Raw genomic sequence first — 26,995 nt, 5'->3', positions numbered from 1 at the left:
TTTGTGATGGTTTTGGTGTATTTAGTTTTGATAAATGACCAAAGCTCCAAATACATATGAGCATATTTAACACTACAAATATTTTTACGACATTATAATTCATATTAATATTTATATAATTCTGTTATAACTATTTCAAAGAATTACGAAATTAATTGATACTTAAGTCTACAGGAAAACTAATTATATTATAATTCATATTCAATATAATGGAATTATAGCTAATTAATGTGTGGATGACTAATTTTATAGAATTTAAAAAACTATAATCTTGCACCAATTACATTATATATATATATATATATATATATATATATATATATATATATATATATATATATATATATATATATATATATATATATTTACTATCTTAATAAGTTTCTAATTGTCATAAATTAAATTATACATTGAATATAGGAATTGAGAATTAAATATGATAAAGATACATGAAGAAGATCATGTTTCTCCTGTGACTATTATTTGATATTTTATAATGTTTACATAATTTGATATTATTAAGTTTCACTTTTAATTTTTTTTTAATATGGTTGATATAGGAGTGTATAACAAAACTAATTATTATATCTTAATTCATATTAAACAAATTGTACTTGTAATTTTCTATACAATTTAAATAAACATGTAATTAATTTTCATTAGATTTGAATAAGCAATATCAAATTTAGACAATATGTTTGTATCTATGTACATTGATTACTAATTACACTCAAGTTAAAATAGATAGAAAAGTTGTATATTTAATGGTCTAATACTATTTTAATAACTTAATAACTATCATAATCTAACTAAACACTAAAATGAAGAAGTTAATATAATTGAAATAGGAGTAAATAACAAAGCTAACAATATCGTATAGGACGAAAAATATTGTAAAGAATACAATATATTATAGAATATCTTTATTTCATGCAAGTTGATTTTTCTATTTTATTTAGTGTAAATTATGTATTTAATTTTTTGCATTTTTCCTAGATAAGTTTCTTACTTACTTGTATTTGTTAGTACTTACATTTCTCTCATTTATGGTATTTATGTTAAGTAAGAAATAAAAGGAAGCAAATAATATATTAACAAAAAGAAAAGGAACATAAAGGCCAATTGGTCCAAACCAAAACCCCCAAAACCTAATAAAAGCCCTTCAAACTCACTTTGTGCGTCCCATTCCCGGTCGCCTCCCCTGCGTTCCCTTCCCAGCCGCCTCCCCCTTTCCTCCATTTTCTCATTTCCTTCTTCAACAACACTTTCTCTCTTCACATGTACATAGCAAACCAACGGAATCATTGGCTAGATAGCCCGACGCCTTCTCTCTTTCTAGGTATGTTTATGTATTTACATCTTAGAATTTCTCAATCTCATACACCTACTTGATTTGAATTTTTGGATTTATATTCTAACAATTTGATCGATATTTTGCTGTATTGTGATAGGTATTGAGTGGAACCTAGAAGATTATAATGTAATGTTGGGAGGAGCCACAATTCGTCGAAAAGACGTTACAAATAAAAATTAGATGAAAATCCTTTCAAAAGTTTTTAGAAAAGTATACAGGTTTGTTTTCTTATCTTGTTGCTGCTAAGAATTCTTGTAAAAGAATTATCTAGACATAATTTTTCTCTCTCTGAACTTCTATTTGTTGAGTTTTTATTTTTTAAGATGAAATAATCTTAAAATGAGGGTGAATGGAAAATTGAGGAAAATAAAATTTTGAGTAAAATTTTAAGTTTTCCCTCTTGACAATGAGACATTGTCCCATATTGGAAGAGGAAAAGATTTTTGGTGGGTATATATATATTTGCTATTCTTGTATTTCTTAAAGAGTTAAGAAGAAAGCAAGCCTCGCGCCGTCGTCGCTCGCTCGGCTCGGCTTCGGCTACGGCTACGGCTTCGGATTCGGATTCGGATTTGGTCAATTGATTGATTAATGTTTTGGACCAAATGTATTTGTTAATAGTAAATATTAACGTAAGATTATCCGCATTTATAACGGATATTTTTCAATCCGTGTATTGACCATTTAGCAGCCGCCTAATGCTCTTCCCACCATGAATGTGCTTGCTCCACAAACAAGCTAATGCTTGCTCCACCATGGAGGGTGGACGTTTGGTCTTCTTCAACACTGGCTGCTATATATATGTGCAGCAGATGTTGAAGAAAGACGCTCAACACACAACACACAATTGGCTATACATTGCACTCCTTCCTCTCAGCATTTCCATACGAAACAACCTGAAGGGTTTGTGGTTCCAGGTAAAGAAAAGAAGGTATGTAGACTTGTTAAGTCTCTTTACGGACTAAAACAAGCACTCAAACAATGACATGCGAAATTTGACCAAACAATGTTATCAAATGGTTTTAAGATAAATGAATGTGATAAATGTGTGTACATTAAAAATATTCCAAATCACATAGTCATTGTTTGCCTATATGTGGATGATATGCTGATAATGAGTAATGACATTGCCAACATAAATGCTACTAAGCGTATGCTCAATAGCAAGTTTGATATGAAAGACTTGGGAGTTGCTGATTTAATTCTGGGAATTAAGATCCATAAGACTCCTCAAGGTCTGGCATTGTCACAATCTCATTATATTAAGACAGTACTTAAAAAATTCAAGCACTTGGGCTTTAAAGTTGCAAAGACTCCAATTGACGTGAATCTTGCATTAGCAAAGAACAAAGGCCAAATCATATCACAATTGGATTATGCTCGTGTGTTAGGATGCTTAATGTATATCATGAATTGTACACGACCAGATATAGCTTGTGCTATAAGTAAACTGAGTCGATATACGAGCAATCCAGGCCAATCTCATTGGATGGCAATGAAACGAGTTTTGGGATATTTAGAACATACCCAGAACTTTGAATTGCACTACAGTAATTTCCCTGCGGTGATTGAGGGATACTGTGATGCAAATTGGATCACCGGTTCAACTGATTCTAAGTCCACGAGTGGATATGTATTCACTATTGGTGGAGGAGCGGTATCTTGGAAGTCGTCCAAACAAACATGTATTGCCCGCTCTACAATGGAGGCTGAATTCATAGCCTTAGATAAAGCCGGTGAAGAAGCTGAATGGCTCCAGAATTTCTTGGAAGACATTCCATTTTGGCCCAAACCGTTGGCACCAATATGCATACATTGTGATAGTCAAGCGGCAATTGGAAGGGCTGGGAGCGTTATGTATAACGGTAAATCTCGTCATATACGACGAAGACATAAAACCGTTAGGCAATTACTCTCTAGAGGAATTATCACGATTGACTATGTAAAGTCAAGTGATAATGTGTCGGATCCACTTGCAAAAGGCCTAACTAGAGAGGTAGTTGAGAAATCATCAAGGGGAATGGGGCTATGGCCGAGAACAAGTCATTGTGGCGGTAACTCTACTTAGAAGACTGGAGATCCCAAGATCTAGGTTCAAAGAGATCAAACAAAGTCATTAATGACGGTTCAACATTGTCAAAATTTTAGTCCGTTCTCGTGATGAGACAATGTTCAGTACCAAGGATAAAACATTAGGGCTTTTTAATGATTTCTAAATTTGATACGGGGTATATCAAATAGTATATCTACAGGATGACACGTTTAGGAATCACCTATGTAAGTGTAAAGTGTTAGCCGCTTCAAGGAGAACTTTGTAAGGCCAGTTCTCTACGCACTTATGAAACCAGGCGGTGTTCATGGCTGAAACGAACACAACAATGAGAACCAAAGATGGTTAAGGATTGATTGTGTGACTTATGGTTGTCTAGGTATACACCAAAGATCGATGGTTCAAAGATATCAAATCTACCGATTGACCGCGTATATCCGACATAAGTTTACTACGGAAAGTTCAAAGGGAAACCTACTTATCCAGATGCGATTAATCCTTGCTTGTAAATCACACAGTTTTTTCATGCATACTTCCGTGATATAGCCATTCCCCATTCATGTGGGGGATTGTTGAGTTTTTGTTTTTTAAGATGAAATAATCTTAAAATGAGGGTGAATGAGAAATGGAGGGAAAATAAAATTTTGAGTAAAATTTTAAGTTTCCCCCTCTTGACAATGAGACATTGTCACATATTGGAAGAGGAAAAGATTTTTGGTGGGTATATATATAATTGCTCTTCTTGTATCTCTTAAAGAGTTAAGAAGAAAGCAAGCCTCGCGCCGCCGTCGTCGTCGCTCGCTCGGCTCGGCTTCGGCTACGGCTTCGGCTTCGGCTTCAGTTTCGGCTTCGGCTTCGGATTCGGATTCGGATTCGGTCAAATGATCGATTGATTGATTAATATTTTGGACCAAATTTATTTGTTACTAGTAAATATTAACGTAAGATTATCCGCATTTGTAACGGATATTTTTCAATCCGTGTATTGACCATTTGGCAGCCGCCTAATGCTCTTCCCACCATGAATGTGTTTTCTCCACAAACAAGCTAATGCTTGCTCCACCATGGAGGGTGGACGTTTGGTCTTCTTCAACACTGGCTTCTATATATATGTGCAGCAGATGTTGAAGAAAGACGCTCAACACACAACACACAATTCGCTCAACAAATTGGCTATACATTGCACTCCTTCCTCTCAGTATTTCCATATGATTTTCTGAGTTTCTACTCCTTCGTTCTGCATTGTTTTTAACTTCAAACAAAGCAACTGTAAGTGTGATTTGCTACCGAACTTTGTGTTCGCTGAAACACTGGGGTTTGAAGTACCGTTATACCAGTGTGTTATTCGTTCTATCCTGGGAGGAAATAATCCATTACCTTGGGTACTAGGAGGGGATTAAATTCCTTAAGAAAACACTGTGAATTCAGTGGGCTCGAATTTATTACTGTTTCATTACGATAACTTTTATTTTGCAGAGTTATTATTTGCAAATACAGCAATATTGGCGGGACTAACAATCTTAAGGAATTTATTATTTATTTCTGTATTTGTGTTATTCTTATTATTCTGCAAACTAAAACCTTTGTGGTTTTTGTACTCCCATTTTGGAGAGTAAAGCCTTCGTGGCGTTTTGTTGGAAGATTAAAATCTATGTGATTTTTTACTCCAGTTTGAAAACGTGTATTAAACGCTTGTTTGTGTCATTTCGTTTTACAGAAAAAATGATGACTGATAGCGAAAACCAAGCTGTTCCGACGGTGACTGCCAACGCATCGACAAGCTGAACACCGGCGTTGGCACCGGCAGAAAAACCCTGAAAATTTTCCGGGATTGATTTCAAGCGCTGGCAGTAGAAGATATTCTTCTACTTAACTACGTTATGTCTACAGAAGTTCATCAAGGAAGATGTTCCTGATCTGCCAGATAAAACTCCAGAGAATGAACGTTTTCTCGTGATTGAAGTGTGGAAGCATTCTGATTTTTTATGCAAGAATTATATTCTTAGCGGACTGGATGATAATCTGTATAATTTATACAGTAGCATGGAGACGTCAAAAGAATTGTGGAATGCGCTTGAAAAGAAATATAAAACTGAAGATGCCGGAATGAAGAAATTCGTTGCCGCAAAATTTTTGGACTACAAAATGGTAGATAGCAAGTCTGTTATTACCCAAGTCCAGGAATTACAAGTGATTATTCATGATCTACTTGCTGAAGGTCTTGTCATCAACGAAGCATTCCAAGTAGCAGCAATGATTGAGAAGTTGCCTCCGTTGTGGAAGGACTTCAAAAATTATTTGAAACACAAACGAAAGGAAATGTCCCTTGAAGATCTCATTGTTCGGTTGAGAATCGAAGAGGACAATAAAGCTGCTGAAAGGAGAGGCCATGGAAATTCAACAATAATGGGAGCAAATATTGTTGAAGCTAACAAAAAGAGGAAGAAGGCTTCTGGTCCGAAATACAACCTAAGCAAGAAGCGGTTCAGTGGAAACTGCTACAACTGTGGGAAAACCGGACACAAATCTACGGAGTGTCGTGCTCCGAAGAAAGACAAGAAAAGAGGTCAAGCAAACATGGTAGTAAACCATGATGATGTTGATAACTTGTGTGTCATGCTTTCTGAATGTAACTTGGTGGGAAATCCTAAACTGTGGTGGTTTGATTCAGGAGCCACTCGCCATGTTTGTGCAGTTAGAGAGGCTTTTGCTACTTATGCTCTTACTGAACCCGGAGAGACAGTTTATATGGGAAATGCTTCAACAGCAAAAGTTGAAGGATATGGGAAGATATTTCTGAAAATGACTTCTGGCAAGGTCATGACTTTGAACAATGTCCTTCATGTTCCCGAAATGAGAAAGAATTTAGTCTCTACTGGACTCCTTGTTAAGCACGGTTTTAAGTGCGTTTTTGTGTCCAACAAGGTTGTCATTAGTAAGAATGAAATATTTGTAGGAAAAGGTTACCTCACCGAGGGTCTTTTCAATCTAAATGTAATGGTTATGGAAAATAATAATAATATTTCAGCTTCTTCTTACTTACTTGAGTCAAATGATTTATGGCATGTACGTTTGGGTCATGTCAATTATAAAACCTTGCGGAAAATGATTAACTTGGAAGTACTGCCCAAGTTTGAATGCGAAAAATCAAAATGTCAAACATGTGTGGAATCTAAGTATGTTAAACATCCTTATAAGTCAGTTGAAAGGAATTCAAATCCTTTAGACTTAATTCACACAGATATTTGTGACATGAAGTCAATACCATCTCGCGGTGGAAAGAAGTATTTCATAACTTTTATTGACGATGGTACTCGATATTGCTATGTTTACTTACTGAATAGTAAAGATGAAGCAATAGACGCATTCAGGCAATACAAAAATGAAGTTGAAACGCAACTTAACAAGAAAGTAAAAATGATAAGAAGTGATAGGGGTGGTGAATATGAATCTCCTTTTGAAGAAATATGTTTAGAATATGGAATTATTCATCAAACAACAGCCCCTTACACGCCCCAATCTAATGGGATTGCGGAAAGAAAGAATCGCACATTAAAGGAGATGATGAATGCGTTGTTGATAAGTTCTGGTTTGCCACAGAACTTGTGGGGGAAGCCATTCTTACGGCTAATCGAATATTAAATCGAGTGCCCCATAGCAAAACACAATCCATTCCATATGAAAAATGGAAAGGAAGGAAGCCCAACTTGAATTATTTTAAAGTGTGAGGGTGTTTGGCAAAAGTACAAGTTCCTAAACCCAAAAGGGTAAAGATAGGACCGAAAACCGTTGATTGTGTTTTCATAGGATATGCGACAAATAGTAAAGCATATCGATTTCTGGTTCATAAATCAGAAAATCCCGACATTCATAATAATACGGTTATAGAATCAGATAATGCTGAGTTCTTTGAAAATATATATCCGTATAAAAAGGAATGTGAGTCGTTTGGTGAAGGATCTAAACGACCTCGGGAAGAAACAAAAGAAAGTACATGTAATCAGGAGAATCCAAGACGTAGTAAACGTCAAAGAACGTCTACTTCATTTGGACCAGATTTTGTGACTTTCTTATTGGAGAATGAGCCTCAAACATTTAAAGAAGCTATGACTTCTTCGGAATCATTGTTTTGGAAAGAGGCAGTCAATAGTGAAATAGAATCCATATTGAACAACCATACATGGGAATTGGTTGATCTTCCTCCTGGAAATAAACCTTTGGGTTCTAAATGGATTTTTAAGAGAAAAATCAAAGATGATGGCACTATTGATAAATTCAAGGCAAGGCTCGTAGTCAAAGGGTATAGACAACGAGAAGGTCTAGACCATTTTGATACATACTCTCCAGTTATAAGAATTACGTCCATACGAATGTTAGTAGCATTAGCTGCAGTGTATGGTCTTGAAATTCATCAAATGGATGTTAAGACGGCCTTCTTAAATGGAGAGTTGGAGGAAGAAATTTACATGGAACAACCTGAAGGGTTTGTGGTTCCAGGTAAAGAAAAGAAGGTATGTAGACTTGTTAAGTCTCTTTACAGACTAAAACAAGCACCCAAACAATGGCATGCGAAATTTGACCAAATAATGTTGTCAAATGGTTTTAAGATAAATGAATATGATAAATGTGTGTACATTAAAAATGTTCCAAATCACATAGTCATTGTTTGCCTATATGTGGATGATATGCTGATAATGAGTAATGACATTGCCAATATAAATGCTACTAAGCGTATGCTCAATAGCAAGTTTGATATGAAAGACTTGGGAGTTGCTGATTTAATTCTGGGAATTAAGATCCATAAGACTCCTCAAGGTCTGGCATTGTCACAATCTCATTATATTAAGACAGTACTTGAAAAATTCAAGCACTTGGGCTTTAAAGTTGCAAAGACTCCAATTGACGTGAATCTTGCATTAGCAAAGAACAAAGGCCAAAGCATATCACAATTGGATTATGCTCGTGTGTTGGGATGCTTAATGTATATCATGAATTGTACACGACCAGATATAGCTTGTGCTATAAGTAAACTGAGTCGATATACGAGCAATCCAGGCCAATCTCATTGGATGGCAATGAAACGAGTTTTGGGATATTTAGAACATACCCAGAACTTTGAATTGCACTACAGTAATTTCCCTGCGGTGATTGAGGGATACTGTGATGCAAATTGGATCACCGGTTCAACTGATTCTAAGTCCACGAGTGGATATGTATTCACTATTGGTGGAGGAGCGGTATCTTGGAAGTCGTCCAAACAAACATGTATTGCCCGCTCTACAATGGAGGCTGAATTCATAGCCTTAGATAAAGCCGGTGAAGAAGCTGAATGGCTCCGGAATTTCTTGGAAGACATTCCATTTTGGCCCAAACCGTTGGCACCAATATGCATACATTGTGATAGTCAAGCGGCAATTGGAAGGGCTGGGAGCGTTATGTATAACGGTAAATCTCGTCATATACGACGAAGACATAAAATCGTTAGGCAATTACTCTCTAGAGGAATTATCACGATTGACTATGTAAAGTCAAGTGATAATGTGTCGGATCCACTTACAAAAGGCCTAACTAGAGAGGTAGTTGAGAAATCATCAAGGGGAATGGGGCTATGGCTGAGAACAAGTCATTGTGGCGGTAACTTTACCTAGAAGACTGGAGATCCCAAGATCTAGGTTCAAAGAGATCAAACAAAGTCATTAATGACGGTTCAACATTGTCAAAATTTTAGTCCGTTCTCGTGATGAGACAATGTTCAGTACCAAGGACAAAACATTAGGGCTTTTTAATGATTTCTAAATTTGATACGGGGTATACCAAATAGTGTATCTACAGGATGACACATTTAGGAATCACCTATGTAAGTGTAAAGTGTTAGCCGCTTCAAAGAGAACTTTGTAAGGCCAGTTCTCTACGCACTTATGAAACCAGGCGGTGTTCATGGCTGAAACGAACACAACAATGAGAACCAAAGATGGCTAAGGGTTGATTGTGTGACTTATGGTTGTCTAGGTATACACCAAAGATCGATGGTTCAAAGATATCAAATCTACCGATTGACCGCGTATATCCGACATAAGTTTACTACGGAAAGTTCAAAGGGAAACCTACTTATCCAGATGCGATTAATCCTTGCTTGTAAATCACACAGTTTTTTCATGCATACTTTCGTGATATAGCCATTCCCCATTCATGTGGGGGATTGTTGAGTTTTTGCTTTTTAAGATGAAATAATCTTAAAATGAGGGTGAATGGGAAATGAAGGGAAAATGAAATTTTGAGTAAAATTTTAAGTTTTCCCCTCTTGACAATGAGACATTGTCCCATATTGGAAGAGGAAAAGATTTTTGGTGGGTATATATATAATTGTTCTTCTTGTATCTCTTAAAGAGTTAAGAAGAAAGCAAGCCTCGCGCCGTCGTCGTCGTCGCTCGCTCGGCTTCGGCTTCGGCTACGGCTACGGCTACGGCTACGGCTTCGGATTCGGCTTTTGCTTTTGCTTCGGATTCGGATTCGGATTCGGATTCGGCTTCGGATTCGGATTCGGATTCGGTCAAATGATCGATTGATTGATTAATATTTTGGACCAAATTTATTTGTTAATAGTAAATATTAACGTAAGATTATCCGCATTTGTAACGGATATTTTTCAATCCGTGTATTGACCATTTGGCAGCCGCCTAATGCTCTTCCCACCATGAATGTGCTTGCTCCACAAACAAGCTAATGCTTGCTCCACCATGGAGGGTGGACGTTTGGTCTTCTTCAACACTGGCTGCTATATATATGTGCAGCAGATGTTGAAGAAAGACGCTCAACACACAACACACAATTCGCTCAACAAATTGGCTATACATTGCACTCCTTCCTCTCAGCATTTCCATACGATTTTCTGAGTTTCTACTCCTTCGTTCTGCATTGTTTTTAACTTCAAACAAAGCAACTGTAAGTGTGATTTGCTACCGAACTTTGTGTTCGCTGAAACACTGGGGTTTGAAGTACCGCTATACCAGTGTGTTATTCGTTCTATCCTGGGAGGAAATAATCCATTACCTTGGGTATTATGAGGGGATTAAATTCCTTAAGAAAACACTGTGAATTCAGTGGGCTTGAATTTATTACTGTTTCATTACGATAACTTTTATTTTGCAGAATTATTATTTACATACAGCAATATTGGCGGGACTAACACTATTTGCATTTTTATAAATCAAACTTGCATATTTGTATTATTGGTTCGCTCTTTCTTTTGTGCTAATTTTTGTTTCTTTTGAATTTACAAGGTGCATTTTAATATATTGAATGCAAGTAGATCAAAGATCAGTCTTGATGCAAAGAGTGAAATTACTTCATCCTTGACCGCAGATCATCTGGTGGCAACATCTTCAATCCCCAGATCAAATACTTAGAACTTAGTTTTGTTTCGATGTGGAACCCTTCAGAATTTTATAGATTATAGTTGAATAATCGAGTGTACTTTAGATAGATACATGTATATTTTAGAATTAATTTTTGAAACTTTTTGATGTAAATTTGTATCAAAGTTTATTATTGTGTGTTATATGGTCTGATCAAAGATGTATGGATATGGAATATTTGAAAATTTTAAAAATATTTAGTGAGGTAAAAAAGAAAAATAGCAACGCATAGGACATAAGCATTTGTTATCTCTAATAAATAAATTTTTCATAAATATAAATAAAATGTAATAATAATCTAGTCACTGTCACAGCCCAAATTTTACCTATAGGTCGTGATGACGCTCAACATCACAGCTGGTCAAGCCAACTAGTGAATCAAACATATATTATTTCTTTTAATAATTTTTCGAGTAATTAAACTCTTCTTACTTGCAAGATTTAAGAAAAATATAAAAGGTTCTAATTAAATAAAACCAAGAAAATACTTAATCCACAATTCTACTAGTGTGTATGCCAAAACCTGGTGTCACAAGTATATGGGTATCTAGTAGATTATACAAAAGAAATCCAAAATACTGCATGAACACAAAATAAACAGAAAACAAATACAAAGGGAGACACTAGGTGCTGCGGAATGACTCAGGAGAAGCAGTTCACCACTAGGCCTCGGGATAGCGTGGGTGCGCACCGGCAGGACCGCCTAAGGTTCCTGTCTCAGATCCTGCACAAAAAGTGTAGCAAGCGTAGCATGAGTACGTAAACAACGTGTACCCAGTAAGTATCAAGTCTAATTTCGAAGAAGTAGTGACGAGAGGTCGACTTTGACACTCACTATAAGTCAATAATATTAAAATAGAAATATTAAAATAGACATGGTTTATGTGAATAACAATAATTTTCTTAACAAGCGAGAATAAATAATTCTTTCAAATTCAATAATTTTTAATTAATCATTTATCTTCACAAGCTGCAATAGGATGTCAAGGTATCGTGTAATTATTATTATTAAGCACGATTTCTGCCGAGGTCATACGACCCGATCCAACGTGTCGTGTACACTACCGAGGGACGTGCGACATGATCCATAGATGCATCTATAATGCCGAGGCGTTCGGCCCGCTCCACAACAAATGAGGACATTTTCTTATGAACCTCCAGAATGAGAAGTTATTATAAGGCTAACACATAAGGATGTACAATTTCTATTAACAATCAAGTAATTTGCACAAAAATTCAAGTATGCGAAATTTTGGTCTTTTACTATTTTCTCTAACAATTTTCAATATAATTCCAGTACTTTAATTAAATAAAGGATGCAATTATTACAAGTAATTTATGATTTGAGTCTTAAACTACCCGGACGTAGCATAATTAGTAGCTACGTACGGACTCTCGTCACCTCGTGCGTACGTAGCCCCCCCCACAATTAGCAATAAATATTAATTTTAATCACCTATGGGGTAAATTTTCTCTTACAAGGTTAGACAAGAGACTTACCTCGCTCCGAAGTTCCATAGCCGGCTCCAACGCCACTCTAACACCTCAAACCGATGCTTGTCGATCCAAAACTATGCAAACAATGTGCAAACCAATTAAAATGTATACTCAAATGCTTGAAATTTAACAATTTATAAAAATTCTCAATTCCGCTCGGAAAGTTGGCAGTGGGACTCACGTCTCGGAACACGACGAAACTCACAAAATCCGACAGCCCATTCAACTACGAGTTCAACCATACTAATTTCATTCAAATCCGACTCCGAATCGGTATTCAAAACTCGAAAATTTATTTTGTGAAATTAAAGAAATTTCTTCTAATTTCTTCATGAAAAATCAATAATCTAACGCCGAAAATGAAGATTAATCCATGAAATATAATCACAAAATGAGTCAAGAATGCATACTCCAAGTTTTGTAGTGAAATTCCTCTTCAAATCGCTAAATCCTGAGGTTCCCAACTAAAAATACGAAATAATGGCTCAAAGGTCCGAAATAGAGGACTTATAACACTGCCCCGATTTCCTTCTTCGCGTTCGCGATGAACAAAATTCTCAAAAGCCATTTTCAAACTCTTCTCAGACAGCCTCTAGTATAATGGTCATAACTTTTTGTACCAAACTCCAAATCACAAATGGTTTGACTTTCTGAAAACTGTACATCAAGGGTTATGACTTTCATATGTTGATCATCTCCCAATTCCTTATAGATTGCGACATATAAGCTTTCAAAGTCAACCCTGTACAGCAGAGATTTCCAAACTCTTCCCAGATAGCCTGTAGTGTATCCACCATAAATTTCTGTATACAACTCCAAATGACAAATGGTTTTCTTTTCTGAAAATTAGACACCAAGGGCTACAACTTTTATTTTTGGATCATCCCCAGATTTATTATATATTATGAGATATAAGCTTCCAAAGTCAGACGACGGACAACAGAAATTCCTTCTTCGCGAACGTGAAGAACAAAGTCCCAGCAGCAAAATCCTTCTTCGCGAACGTGAGAGGCTCCTCGCGAATACGAAAAACAATACTAACAGCAACCAATAACATCAAAACACCCAAACTTGGTCCGGAATCACCCTGAATCATACCCGAGGCCCCCGGGACCCCGTCCAATCGTACCAACCAGTCCCAATACATAACACGAACCTGCTCGAGGCCTCAAATCACATCAAACAACATCAAAACCAAGAATTGCACCCAAGCTTTATGAACTTTAGAACTTCAAACTTCTACATTCGACGCCGAAACCTATCAAATCAAATTCGATTGACCTTAAATTTTGCACACAAGTCATAATTGACATTACAGACCTACTCCCACTTTCGGAATTGGAATCCGACCCCGATATCAAAAAGTCCACTCCCGGTCAAACTTTCCAAAAACCTTCAATTTTTCAACTTTCGCCAAATGATCCCGAAATGACCTACAGACCTCCAAATCCACACTCGGACGTGCTCCTAGGACCAGAATCACCGTGCGGAGCTATTCCCAGGCTCGGAATCCCAAACGGACATCGATAACATCAAAATCCACTTCAACCCAAACTAAGGAAATTCTTAAACTTTAAAAATGCCAACCTTCATTAATAGGTGCTGAAATACTCCCGGGCCACCCGATACTCGACCCGAACATACGCCTAAGTCTGAAATCATCATACAGACCTATTGGAACCTTCAAAGCTCGATTCCTAGGTCGTTTACTCAAAAGTCAAAATTTGATCAACTCTTCCAACTTTAAACTTCCAAATTTAGATTTTTCTTCCCAAATCAACTCTGAACTTCCCAAAATCCGATTCCGACCATGCGTACAAGTCATAATACCTTAAATGAAGCTACTCAAGGTCTCAAATCGCCGAACGACACGCTATAGCTCAAAACGATCGATCGGGTCGTTACATTCTCCCCTTAAAACATAAAAAAAAAAAAATCATGAATATTTTGACGATTTATAGCTATGAAATTATGGGTTCGTAGCTAAATATAAATACTATAATACAAATCTAATATGTGAGCACAACTAGTATTTGAATTTTGTGGCTAAATACTATCTTTTGCCACAGAATATCCCTTTGTGGCCAAAGTATAGAAGATAGCTACAAAATTGATTTATCGTGGCAAAAGAATAAAATCATTAGCTATAAATATATATTTTTTGTGGTAATTTTTTTTATTAATATAGCTACATCAGAAAAATTCTTGTAGCAATAAGTACTAATCCTTAGCTACGAAATATTAAAGTTTGTAGCTAACTTTTAGTTACGCTACTTCTACCTACAGATGCTACGGAAAAAATTATTGTGGCTAAAGTGTTTAGCCACAGAAATTTTCATGTTTAGCTACGACATAGTTCATAGCTGTATATGTATAATGTAATGGCGTATTTCTAAACATGTGTATTATTTTTCCTTCACTATGATTTTTTTTTCCATAGAGTTTTTTTCTAATAAGGTTTTAACGAGGCACATTATATACGAACATCCAAGGGGGAGTGTTATAAGAAAAAATAAATTATGGTGGATGTCTACTCTTCTCTATTATCTCTATAACTCACACTACTCTAATAGAGTTTTTGGCCAATATTGCCTCTAATCTTTGAGGGTAGGTCTATTTTGGTCCCTCAAATATATCCATGAGCATATTTTGTCCCTTAAGTATGCTAAAGTGGAGCACCTTTAGTATCACTAACACAATGTGTTCAAAAACTAACGGTGTTACCCAACTCTGATTCATGAAGCAAATCTTCTGCTCTGAAGCAAAACGTTTCCTCTCCTTTTATTGGATAACACAAATTATCACTTTAATTCCTCATTTTTAGATAATGTCTTCTAAAATTTTGACCTTGAAAATGTCCCATTCTGTGCCAATTTTCAATGAGAAAATGATGTTGTATAGCCGCTGTAAAAATAATAGCCGAAAAAATGTATAAAATTTATATATTTTTTTTTGTGTGTGTGTGTATATATATATATATATATATATATATATTTTGTATGTTAATATACAAAAATTATACAAATTTTATATACTTTTTTTGCTACCAAATGTAAATAATTTCTGGCGCGGGCTAAAAGTGATAATACAACTTGGTTATTCGTTTGCTTCAATAATATGCCTAGAAGTGATCCTAGTAGCTCTATTTTTTTCAAATTTTAACTTTTTTTTTTGGGAAAAATCAATCGAAAATTTTAAATGTATATATATAGTGTAAAACATTTATTTAGAATTCGTTTAAAGAAATAAATCACTGCCCTGAAAATATTTTTCTATCGCACCAAACATGCTTTATAAACTAGTGCGGTACTTAATTAGTTTTCTTCGTTACAAATTATTCCTCCCTTTTATTTTTTTTGCCATATCAAACTATTCTTATTAAGTTCAAATGAATCATGATTAAGTGAATTACATGCATTAAAATGCTTCTAATTCAAATACACCATTGCCCTAATCTGATATCAGAAATCTAACTCTTTATTTATTTTTTTTTTTTTTTTTTTTTTGCATTTCTAACTTGAATAATAATACAATTATAAGTGACGTTATTGTAACACGTACATACTATAGTGTCAGATAAATTCAACAACTGTAGAGAGGTTTGGATGTACACATATTTTTTCTTCCAGCCACTTTACTATCTCATTACACTAATTTATTATGGTCAAACCTTCAAGAAAAATGTTACACTTATTACTCCCTTTGATCCACTTTAATTGATTTTTTGGGTTTTTTTTGTAGTTCACAATATTTAATTTTTTCAGATATTAAGAAGAAATTAACTTTCCTTTTCCGAAGTTGGCCTTGGAGTAAAGAGTATTGAAGTATCTATTATGTTTTCAATGAACAAATTAAGGTTAGTATGGTTAATTTCATTGTTAATTAATATTAAAAAATAAATTCTTTAATATGTGTAAAAATAATAAAAAATCAATTAAAGTGAATGGTAGTAAGATAATACAGTACAAAAAATAGTAAGATAATACAGTACAAAAAATTGCTCAATCTTAACTGCTATAACCATCAAAAGATTGTATGGCCAGTCATTTCTTCGGGGCACTAGTGTGGCTATTTTCCGTAATCCATGATTATTATCAAATACCGCTACATTCCAATTCCAACCATTTCATTTAACCAGCAGTTATTATTTCTAACGACCACTGCCGCCACCACTAGTTCACCTTTAGCTATAGTAGAAGCTTCAGTTCCTACTGTTAAGCTTACTCATTATAATGATTCAAGTAAATCCCACACTTGTATTTCCAATTCCCTTAAAAATTCAGCAAAAATGGGCAATCTTGATGAAGGAAAACACATACACGCAAATATAATTAAGTTGGGTATGACTAACGTGCTTTCCCTGGGAAACCAGCTCTTGCTTGTTTATGTAAAATGCAAAGAGCTTGCTGGTGCATGCAAGCTGTTCGATGAAACGTGCGTTAGAAATGTTGTAACTTGGAATACGTTGATATGTGGTTTAAGGTATTCTACCAGGCGTTTTAATGCAAAGGTTCATCTGGGGTTCCGTTATTTCAAGCAAATGTTGATGGAACCGGTGCCCCCTGATTGCCTTACTTTATGTGGGTTGCTCCGACTGTGTGTGGAGTTAAAGGATGGTGTTTGGTTGGGTAAGGAGTTGCATTGTGCAATTGTGAAGTTGGGATATGCTCAAAGTTGTTTTCTTGGTGCCACTCTTGTTGATTTGTATGGAAAGTTTGGGTTGGTTGGAGAGGCTAGGTGTGTTCTTGATGGGATTTTAGCACGTGATTTGGTGTTATGGAATGTTATGGTTTCTTGCTATGTACTGAATGGTTTGGGTGAAGAGGCTTTCTGGTTATTCAATTTGATGAGATTTGAGGGGTTTGAGGGGGATGAGTTTACATTTGCTAGTCTACTTAATTCCTGCGCGAGTTTGGGGTTTTATGACTTAGGTAGGCAGATACAAGGACTTGCCATTAAAATTTGCCTTAACATGGATGTGGTGGTTGAAAGTGCACTTGTTGATATGTATGCCAAGAATGAACATATAACCGATGCTCGCAAGGTTTTTGACGCAATGGCCTTCAGAAATGTGGTCTCTTGGAATACTATTATTGTAGGTTATGGACGCCGTGGAGATGGGAAGGAAGCTGTTGACCTTCTGAAAAGGATGTTAAGAGAGGATTTTGTCCCTGATGAACTCACTTTGGCTAGTGTCCTTAGTTCATGTGGTAACTTATCAATGGCCCCTGAAGTTATACAAGTACATGCTTATGCAGTAAAATATGTATGCTCAAATTCTTTATCAATTGGAAACGCATTGATAAATGCATACTCAAAGTGTGGTAGTATTGCTCATGCTTACCAGTCCTTCAGCTCAATAAAAGCACCAGATCTTGTCTCATGGACCTCAATGATTGGAGCTTATGCATCTCACGGCTTTTCAAAGGAAGCTATTCAACTTTTTGACACAATGTTGGTAAATGATGTGAAGCCAGATAGAATTGTATTTCTAGAGGTTCTCTCCGCTTGTAGTCACGGTGGTCTTTTTTCTAAAGGGATGCAGTACTTCAGCTTGATGACTAATTACTACAAAATTATGCCAAGCTCAGAACACTATACCTGTCTCGTAGATCTTTTTGGACGATTAGGCCTTCTGAATGAGGCTTATGAAGTTGTAAACTCAATGCCAGTTGAATCCCAAGCAGATGCCCTGAAGGCTTTCATTGGCGCTTGTAATATCCATGGAAATATGAAATTGGCAAAATGGGCAGCAGAAAAGCTTTTTGTTATAGATCCGAATGATACTGCTACTTACGTCCTTATGTCAAACTTGTATGCCTCTGATAGTAATTGGCTTGATGCAGCCTTGATCTGGAAAATGGCAAGAGAGAGGTTGCATAACAAGTTGCCAGGCTGTAGCGTTGAAATTGCTGGTGGAATTAACATATTAGCATGAGGTGACAAATCCTTCACTGCAGTTGCTAACACTTAGGCTGTCTTTAGCATGAAAATGCAAGAGAACACTTTAGGCTGTCTGCACAACAGTGGTGTAAAGCATGTTATAGCCTCCTACACGAAAAAATTTGCAAAAAATGTGAAGGGTAATTGTCTATACTGTTGGCTTCTTGTCTATAGAGATTTATTTGAGAAGGAAACTCAGATCTTATCTGTACCTTCATTAGGATCCGTATATTTCAGAAGATTCACACTTCCATTCAGAGGATGTATGTTTTCCCCCTCATACTTTTGATACTAAACTTTTCATTGCTTAACCATAATCAACAACTCCTTCAATTACGATTAAGAGGAAATTGATGAGACTCGGTGCTATTGGAAATGGAATTGTTAACCATGAGGTTGCACATTGATCCCCAACACCCAAAGTTGATATTATCCCCCTTTTGGATTGAGGCTATCATATGGATGTCTAAGATCATAACCAAAAAGTAAATACATAAAGAAAGAACCAGAAACTTTACTTCTTCCCTTTCCTCCAATAGGGAAAAGCTAAAAACTGGGAACCTCATTCCATGTAACATCTTCTAAAAGTGTAATAGAGCATATACGTACAAACAATTGATGCAGTGAGCCATGCAGCAGTACATATAAGGGACTTTATGAGCATAACATTGGAACAGCGTTTACAGACTTCACCAACATTTAAACATGTTGGGTCTAACTTGCATCTCCACCACCGTAATGGACTTGACGGAGAAAGAATAAGAGTTAGTATACCTTGGACCTTTCTCTCGCACCAATTTTGCTTTTCTTTTTCATCTTCCCTATTGTAAGCTATAACCTCCCTGACTATACAAAATGGACCTTTCCTCCTTTTGCTTCCTATAAACAATGTTATGTAAAACAGGACACCAATGGTTGAGTATCCCTAAGCCAAAGGATAACTTCAAGAAAAATAAAGAGAACTATTTGAGAACAACTAACAAACATTTGGTTCCCCTTATCCACTAATCACCTGCCTAATAGGAGAAGTGTCCTCCCGATGGTGCAGTTCATTGTCTGTTTTCAGCATCAAGCAGCTCTATTTGTTATTGCTTGGGCTCAAGTAGATTCTAGTATGATCTATCTACCATCTCTTTCATTACTACCACTGAAAGAATTTTGACGAGCCAACTCATAATTTTCTGCTTGAGGTTGTTCGTTCTCGCAGTTTACTGCTGCTGCTTTTGAACAGAGGAAAAGAAATGAAGAAGTATATATTGAAACATGCCATACGCTGCAGAAATGACACATTAAAATGTCAGAGAAAGACTGGAAGAGGATAGAGAGAGACATAGAAGGACAATTTTTTATAGATGTTCATACCTGTGCCAAATCCAGTAATTTTGACTTGTTTCTAATCTCCAGCTGATAGCAGCCATTGCTAATGCAGTGAATCCCGCAAGTAAAAAGCCCCACCGAAAGCGCTTTAGAAGTGACCGAATGAAATTATGAATCCATGCTTTTACAGTTTCCCATCTGCATTCAGTTCATCTTAGCCGAAATAGTAGAGATTAAAACAAAATATCATAAAGTAATCCGTATATTTTTATTGCTAGAATCCCTGCTGTTTTTTTCTTCCTTAACAATTGAAAAGTGTAGGTATGGCTTATGGAAGATAAACATGGATCATATGCTTGATTATGGGGAAAGTTTTCAGAGAAGTTCGTAAGTTCAGCCTCAACATTCTGTATGGAGTTGTTGACAAAATTAGTTGAAAATCAGTTAAAAATGAACATGTGGTCACTGATTTCTACTGCAAGGGACCTTTGAATGTAATTCTATAAAGATCCTACGTTTTGCAAAACCAAACTTTCCTATAAGAGTTTGATCATATATGAAAAGTGAAATATCATTTTTCAGCTTTGTTTAAATTACAGGTCTACATTTTTCAGAACAAGAAATCCACCTACCTGTTGAGCATGTTCAAACAAATTTCTGTTGAAAAGGAAATCCACCTATGATGAGTAAAGAATTCAACGAAGAACCCAATTAACAGACCCACGGTCCCAATGGCCACGACTAGAATAATGTTTGAGGACCTGTAAAATGTTTGACCAGGTTAAAGGTGATCCACACGGTTCAATCACTAGAAGCCCATCCAAACTTTTTTTTTTTTTTCCTGATGAAGAGAGAGCCTCAATTGAACTTTACCTGGTCGGTCCACTTTCAGCCATGAGGGCTGTCAAGATTGCAACAACAGTGTGAATGGTCCTCTTTGAAACTTCATCGATAGCAGCCAAGTATACAAAAGTACTAACAACAGCCATGAAAGATAGCCAGAAATCCATGAACTGGCGCCAGTTAACAAAAAAGATATCCCTAGATTACTTAGCCACCAGATGCAAAAATGCAACATATCAAAATCCATAACAGTGATACCTGTAAGACATGGAAAGTCAGTGCACACCAAGTGCCAACATCACATGCATGATACAGACCACTTGAGATACCACTTGATGTGTAAAGAACCCATTCAGCAAATGCCTGCAGAAGAAAGGAGAGTTTCACCTTTTAAACATAGAATACGAAGAATCCAAGGAAAAGCTCTTCCTCGAGTTTTTCCGCTTGTCTGCTGAAAATATAACCCTGGATACCTGATTTTTATAGCCCTTTCACTTGAATATCAATTAGAAGAAATTAATGGTCTTAGGAGGTTATCGGATTAACTAATACTCATTACCTTATGACGGAGGGCCCAGTAAGCAGGGAGCAAAGCTGCAGCATTGGATGCAATAAGGGAAATTGATTGCCACATGTGCCCTACATCAGTTTTCAGCACTTGTCCTTTAAACGACCCATTGCATAATTAATTGGTTACGAATGAGAAACTACTGAGTTGAAATTTTAGCAAAACCATAAACAAACAAATAGTAATCAAGAGTTTACTAGCAATAGCAGAGAGCATGTTGAAACACGTGTTTCAATAAAATGGTTTAACACTGAGTCATGATCAGGACATGCTATCAGCATTCAGAACAACAATAATGACCGGCTGAATCCAATAGTTGCCTCGTCTAGCTGTTTACTGTTATTCATCCATCTCTACTCCTTAAGGGTGACGGGAATAATTATTAGGCCAGGATTATTATTATTATTATTATTATTCCTCAGTTTCCAGATGAAAGACGCGCTTGGAGTTAAGGGTCAATTTGTCCAAAATTTGCTGATATTGGACATTGATTCACCGATTTCTTATAAGTCAAATTTTGTACATTCATAAGGTATTATTAAGTACAGTTGAAAAGATAAAATTTTTAGAAAAATTACTAAGAAATCCATAATCAAAGAGATAGTTGTCTAAAACACTGCAAAGATAATTGTGGCATATAAAAAGATGAAGCATATTGAGTACAAAGGTTACTCCTCAGATTATCATACGTTGAATCAATTGACAGGTTTACTCGAGATAGTACCGATTGTGCAAGACAGTAGCCGGTTAGTCTAACCTGGAATGCTTGGTTCTAGGTTCAAGTTTAAGGGCTGAGTTAAGACATTCAAAAATACACTAACACGCAGAGGATATAGCAACACTTATCGTAAAATGGCTAAAAGACACTGAGCCAAGTCTGAAAGTCACAAAAACACAATGCTTTACCTGAAGAAGAAACAAGTTCAATACTGCAGTCAAAGCCTCCATTGCGCCTACCGCAAGCACAGAAACTGAAAAGGACAGATTTGATTGCATCAGAACATGACGACTCAATAGCTTAATCTTCAGAAGTCATCACATACGAACCTGTAGAATGTGAGACCACTTGCATCCAACACCGACTGGCATGTCCCATGCGAAGAGCATTTTTGTGGGCATCTCTCTAGTGAGATAGACATGATAGTTTCAACTCTCGAACTATGCCTGTGAGATATTGGGTGCCTTAACCCAAAACTCCACGTTCCTCCTCTAGCATAAATGATATAAAAGCTGATGGACTTCTCACTTGCATCATATATCTTAAAAAACATGGAACCATTGCTGTTGCTTGTGCTATTTGCATAGAAGTAATCCCAGTTACTAAGAGACGGCAATCCACCATATCTGGCATATATTTCCCCACTTATCTTTGCATCTGATGTAAGGCGGACATGGATATTTCCGCCAGCAGCGGCATAGGGGATGTCCAGAAGGAAAAAGGTCCAAGCGTAATCCCTCATATCCTCATCAGAGGAATTACTTAAAAGAGGTCCCAAAGGGAAATTAGCAGAGTCTGAGGAAACTTCTCCATTGATTGGTAGATAATAGGATTCAAAAGCGACAGATGGGTTTTTCCTCAGAAACGTCTGCACAGAACCAGTATGAGGTTGTCAATGGACAGTTCTGCACTCCTGCTACTGCTTCAAGAATTCAAAAAAAAAAAGAAAGAGACATGGAAAGATTGACAAAACTAATCAGGTCATCTTTGACCTGTGCAGTTTGCATTAGAAGAGAAAATGCGAACTGTACATCTAGCATATCATTTTCTTTTATTAAGCAGGAAACTCAGTTATCCAAAACCATAATGAACATGACACATGACCATGCATAATGTTCAATATTCCTTGTCAAAAAAACAATGCATAATGTTCAATATTAATTTGCAAGTAAACAAGTATATGGAATTAATGAAAAGATTTGAGAAAGATGGAAGCAGCCCAAGCTCATTAAAAGTTCACCTGAAGTGTGTATTTCACTGATGTACAGTTCAATCCAGCATTATCTGCAGGACACCGAAGTACTTGCCATTCCAATGAATAACATATTGTAGTGTTCATTTCTTGGATTACCACCATGCTTTCTGACAGGTTTGCTTGCTGAATTTTAATATACCAACGACCAAGTCTAGGTAAAGGTATGACCAACGGGGATCTGTTTATATCAGCAGAATAATCATACACTTGTGGCAGCGGTATAGCCCCATGCCGAACATAGCACATAAGGGAAATTCCACTGCCGCTGATGGTTCCATTAGACCGCTGTGATTGAGTGAATGTGATATTTAATGCTGTGATTATTAGCTCCTCCGCGATACTCACTACATCCAAGGAGTAGACTTTTGACCCAGCAACGTCAAGACAACTCTCCTCGGTACCTCCACAGGGCATCACATTCTCTGCAGTTGTGTTGTAAGATCGACTACCTATTCCACTTTCAGACGATATATAGGTGTCCAAACATGAGAGTAAACTAATTGTTTGGTTGCAGAATTTGCCCAACACAGCTGAATTTGTACACCCTTCCACAGTTATATTACCACTGAATGAGTAAGAATGTCCTCGATTAATCTGCAAAAAGAAATCAATGAATGGAAATTAGCTAGCTAAGAGCCTAAGATATTACGCCATTGAAATAATGGGTATTAGGACTTCAATGGTTCTTCTTTCGTAGTGGTAAGCTAGGCTCCAAGGGACAATAGTATGAGATCTTAGAACCTCCAGGTTTATGGCTAGAATAGTATTTCTCATTGTTATGATGAAGGAACAATAATCTTCATCACACAAGTGAACAGCACAGCGAACTTAAAACACAACTGCTACCTTTTTAAGCAAATAATTTTCAGTATGTATCAAATCCCTCCTCACCCATGACCAGCCCAAAGGGAAAGAACACAGGATTCTCTCTCAGGCGGAACTCTTCGTTACCCATGTATTTTTACATTTCACAGATTTGGCAGATTGCTTAGCCCGTTTTTAACATAGCAGCTGTGGCTCCTTTATTAGCAACATAAACTACAACGTCCTCACCTCTACCATTTCCATATTTTCTTCCACCAGCAAATCTTTTTCACCAGTTTCATATAATCCCAAACGAGATCAATCATGTTAACTCTCCTTTTTCAATTCAACCTATCCTTTAATATATAGCCAAACAAGACGAGTAGTAGACCTTTCATCTTTTACTTCCCCTCTGGCGAAGTAGAAAAAGGAATAAACATAGTGATAATTTGATTCTTCATCGACGTAGTAAATAGGAGAGAAATAGCCTAACTCTTCATTTTTACAGGAAATTTACAAATACAGGGTATTAATTGATCACATAGAGACGCCCAGAGAAAATTTTCAGATATATCAGAAGAGTATTCAAACAAAGAAAAAATGCCTACTTGATCATATGTTGAAAACTCGAATACTTGTGTCCATAAGAAAGAAGCGCAAAAGGATTCTGGCTAAAACATGGAATATAAATAAGTTAGAGCGAGTACCATTTTTGACTGTGTCCTTATAGGGCCGATGCCGTTAAATAGACCAAAATACCATATTCCTGGAGAAATCTGTGAAAAAGCTTATTCAAACCCAAGTAAACATGCATAAGACCACCATTGAAGAGAATTTTATCTGTCAGATGATAAAAGCAAGTATAACACAAATAATAAACTACACCAATAATATTAGAAAATTAAGAATAAACCTGCTCATTTGTCAACTTCAAGAATATATTTTTTTGCATGGGATAGCACTTCTCAACAATTTGAAGGTCTTGTGACCCTCCAAAGGAACTATTCAAGATATGATCTATCACTACAGAGAAAAAAATAAGTTTACTAGTTTGCGGTTACATCCTGCTACAAAATCATCACAACCACATAATTTGGTATGTCAAATGAGAAGGGTCAGTTAAAAGATCATACCTAAACCTGTAAGAGAAGTGTTATAAACATCTGGAAGGGGTGGACTTCCTTCTCGGAAGCAGATCATCGGCAAAGTACTTGCTTTTCCTATTTTTTTCAGGTCCTGCTTGCAGTTAGATTCAGGAATTAAAGATTGTAAAAGGATAAAAATTGGGATTAAAAGCATGGTATGGTCAGGCGGGAAAAATTCTTAAATACCAATATCAAGGAAGTAAAGGGAGAAAATTGTAGTGCACAAAAGGAGCAAATTACATTATCATATATTTAGCACAAACAAGAAGAGTTAACAAAGTTGTAAAGTTATAAGAAAAACTTCAATGACAAAGGTATTGGCCGTGAACTTACAAGGCCAACATTGGATTCCAAATCAATAGTCACTGAAGAGAACCATGGTGGTAAGTCCACTGCAGAAAGGCATGGAAACCAAAACCAGTAAGCCATTAATGAAAATAGAAAGAAACCCTTGCTACACATGTTACTTTGTACTTAACACTTCCTCACACAATTATCTGTGATGCAATCAAAACTGAACGAAAGTGACTTATCAAAAGATAGCCATCAAATGAGGAAATCCAGCTAGGAAAGATTTGAAAAACTGAGAGACTAACAAAATAAGAAAGCACTAATATGCCTGTAAAAAACAACATTTCTCAAATATCTACATAGATGTAAATACTGATATTCTCTTCACAAACACAACCAAGATAGATAAAATGTTCATAGTTAAACATTAGAAAGCACTCAAGGCAAAGACCAAGCTAAACCCGCAACTGCTGAATAAAAAAGCAAGCAGCTCATGACTAAGGAGATATTAACAGGAATAGATAAACATGACCAGATTGTTGAATCAGAACAAGCATCACATCAAAGCAACTTATACGTCAGTGAAACAAATTATCCACAGACCATCAATCAGTTACAACAACGACACAACAAGAACAAAAACAGAATAAGCAACTCGGAATATTGCTTTCGTACATGTGTCGTTGCATTAATCTATTCTTGTATCGATGAATACAAGATATAGCAGCAAGTTCAGAAAACCACCCAAATAAGGCTTAAATATCATGGTAAGATGTCAAGAACACTAAAAGAATCAAAACCCAGTATTCCAAATTCGTCAAAATGAAACTTCAAATCACCTACCACAATCCCTCTCGTGCCCCATCAAACACCCCCACCCTCCAAAAACTAAAAAAGAAGAAAGAAGCAAAATCCCTCAGGGAAAGAGGGAGAAAAACAAACTTTAATCAAATGATGCAATAAATTACCACTAATGTATCGCCATTCATAAGGTTTGAGCAGAGTTGTTGCATATGTGAAACTAGAAAGAGTGACACTGTTGTGCCGACCATCATCATCCCCACCTTCCACTTGTTGTGAACTAAAACAAGTAGCTGTAAACACTACTACAAATACTACTAGACAAAGATTCGAATAAGAATGACCCAGAATCATAAACATGTTTGTTTTCCTCATTCTTAGTACAAAGAATAAGGATGTTTTTATTGAATCATTCTCCTATAAATATACATTAGGAAAGAAAAAAAATTAGATTTTTATAATGGAGTTCAGTGAATCAGAATTTTGGGTATATAATAAATAAATTGTAGTACAAAATAAATGAGTAGTATTAAATTGGCGTTTGTTGAATTTTTGGAGTATGTTCTTGGATTTGTGGGTTGACTAGTGTTTAATTGAAATTGGACTAAAAAAAGACTCTGCATTATTTTATTACGTCAAATAAACACGCCACCATTTCCTTGGCAAGAAGGATGTGAGTAAGTTCACGCGCCTCGTGGAGGTCGATGAGTCATAGGATGGTGTAATAGACACGCTAGTGGGAAAAAGATGAGGGGACAAAGTTGGAGAAGAAAAGTAATCTCAATTAATTATTAATTATGTCTGAAAATGAAAGATTAGTTTCTTTTTTTGTTGTGTGAATTTAGTATACTTAACAAATTGATACTCCAATTATGGGAAATAGCATTAATTTATATTTATAAATTCAAATAAAGTTAGTTATATTATTAATTTGGATGGATTGTAGTTATAACTTTTGTTGATCTCGTAATATACATTAATTTTTTTCCTTTTA

General features: G+C 36.1%; 2 protein-coding genes and 1 long non-coding RNA gene across 4 annotated transcripts; 2 read left to right on the top strand and 1 right to left on the bottom strand.

The window, feature by feature from the left end:
• Positions 1-1,184: 1,184 nt before the first annotated feature.
• Positions 1,185-10,962, top strand: LOC104111059 (uncharacterized). Its single transcript, XR_011410283.1, has 3 exons — positions 1,185-1,339; positions 1,452-1,572; positions 10,685-10,962. It is a non-coding gene; the product is annotated as an uncharacterized lncRNA (long non-coding RNA).
• Positions 10,963-16,298: 5,336 nt separating this feature from the next.
• LOC104113477 (pentatricopeptide repeat-containing protein At2g46050, mitochondrial) lies at positions 16,299-18,609 on the top strand. Its single transcript, XM_009623643.4, has one exon. It carries the CDS (start codon positions 16,401-16,403, stop codon positions 18,252-18,254), a length of 1,854 nt encoding a protein of 617 aa, XP_009621938.1. The 5' UTR covers positions 16,299-16,400; the 3' UTR covers positions 18,255-18,609.
• A 289-nt stretch (positions 18,610-18,898) lies between these two features.
• Positions 18,899-26,620, bottom strand: LOC104113475 (uncharacterized). Of its 2 annotated transcripts, none has more exons than XM_009623640.4 (14): positions 26,169-26,620; positions 25,243-25,301; positions 24,898-25,000; positions 24,678-24,787; positions 24,472-24,540; positions 22,946-23,554; positions 22,035-22,573; positions 21,894-21,958; positions 20,979-21,082; positions 20,678-20,782; positions 20,450-20,589; positions 20,209-20,337; positions 19,622-19,774; positions 18,899-19,532 (listed from the first exon to the last, which is right to left on the bottom strand). In XM_009623640.4, the coding sequence occupies exons 1-14, from the start codon at positions 26,374-26,376 to the stop codon at positions 19,379-19,381; spliced, it is 2,547 nt and encodes an 848-aa protein (XP_009621935.1). In that variant the 5' UTR covers positions 26,377-26,620; the 3' UTR covers positions 18,899-19,378. The 2 variants fall into 2 exon arrangements, with proteins under 2 accessions (XP_009621935.1, XP_009621937.1); XM_009623642.4 differs by having other exon boundaries at positions 20,979-21,058; positions 26,169-26,615.
• Positions 26,621-26,995: the final 375 nt, after the last annotated feature.

The sequence above is a fragment of the Nicotiana tomentosiformis genome, chromosome 1 (assembly GCF_000390325.3).
Source record: "Nicotiana tomentosiformis chromosome 1, ASM39032v3, whole genome shotgun sequence".
Classification (NCBI taxonomy): domain Eukaryota; kingdom Viridiplantae; phylum Streptophyta; class Magnoliopsida; order Solanales; family Solanaceae; genus Nicotiana; species Nicotiana tomentosiformis.
Note: the sequence above shows the minus strand (reverse complement) of the source record. Positions and strands in the feature narration are given on the sequence as shown.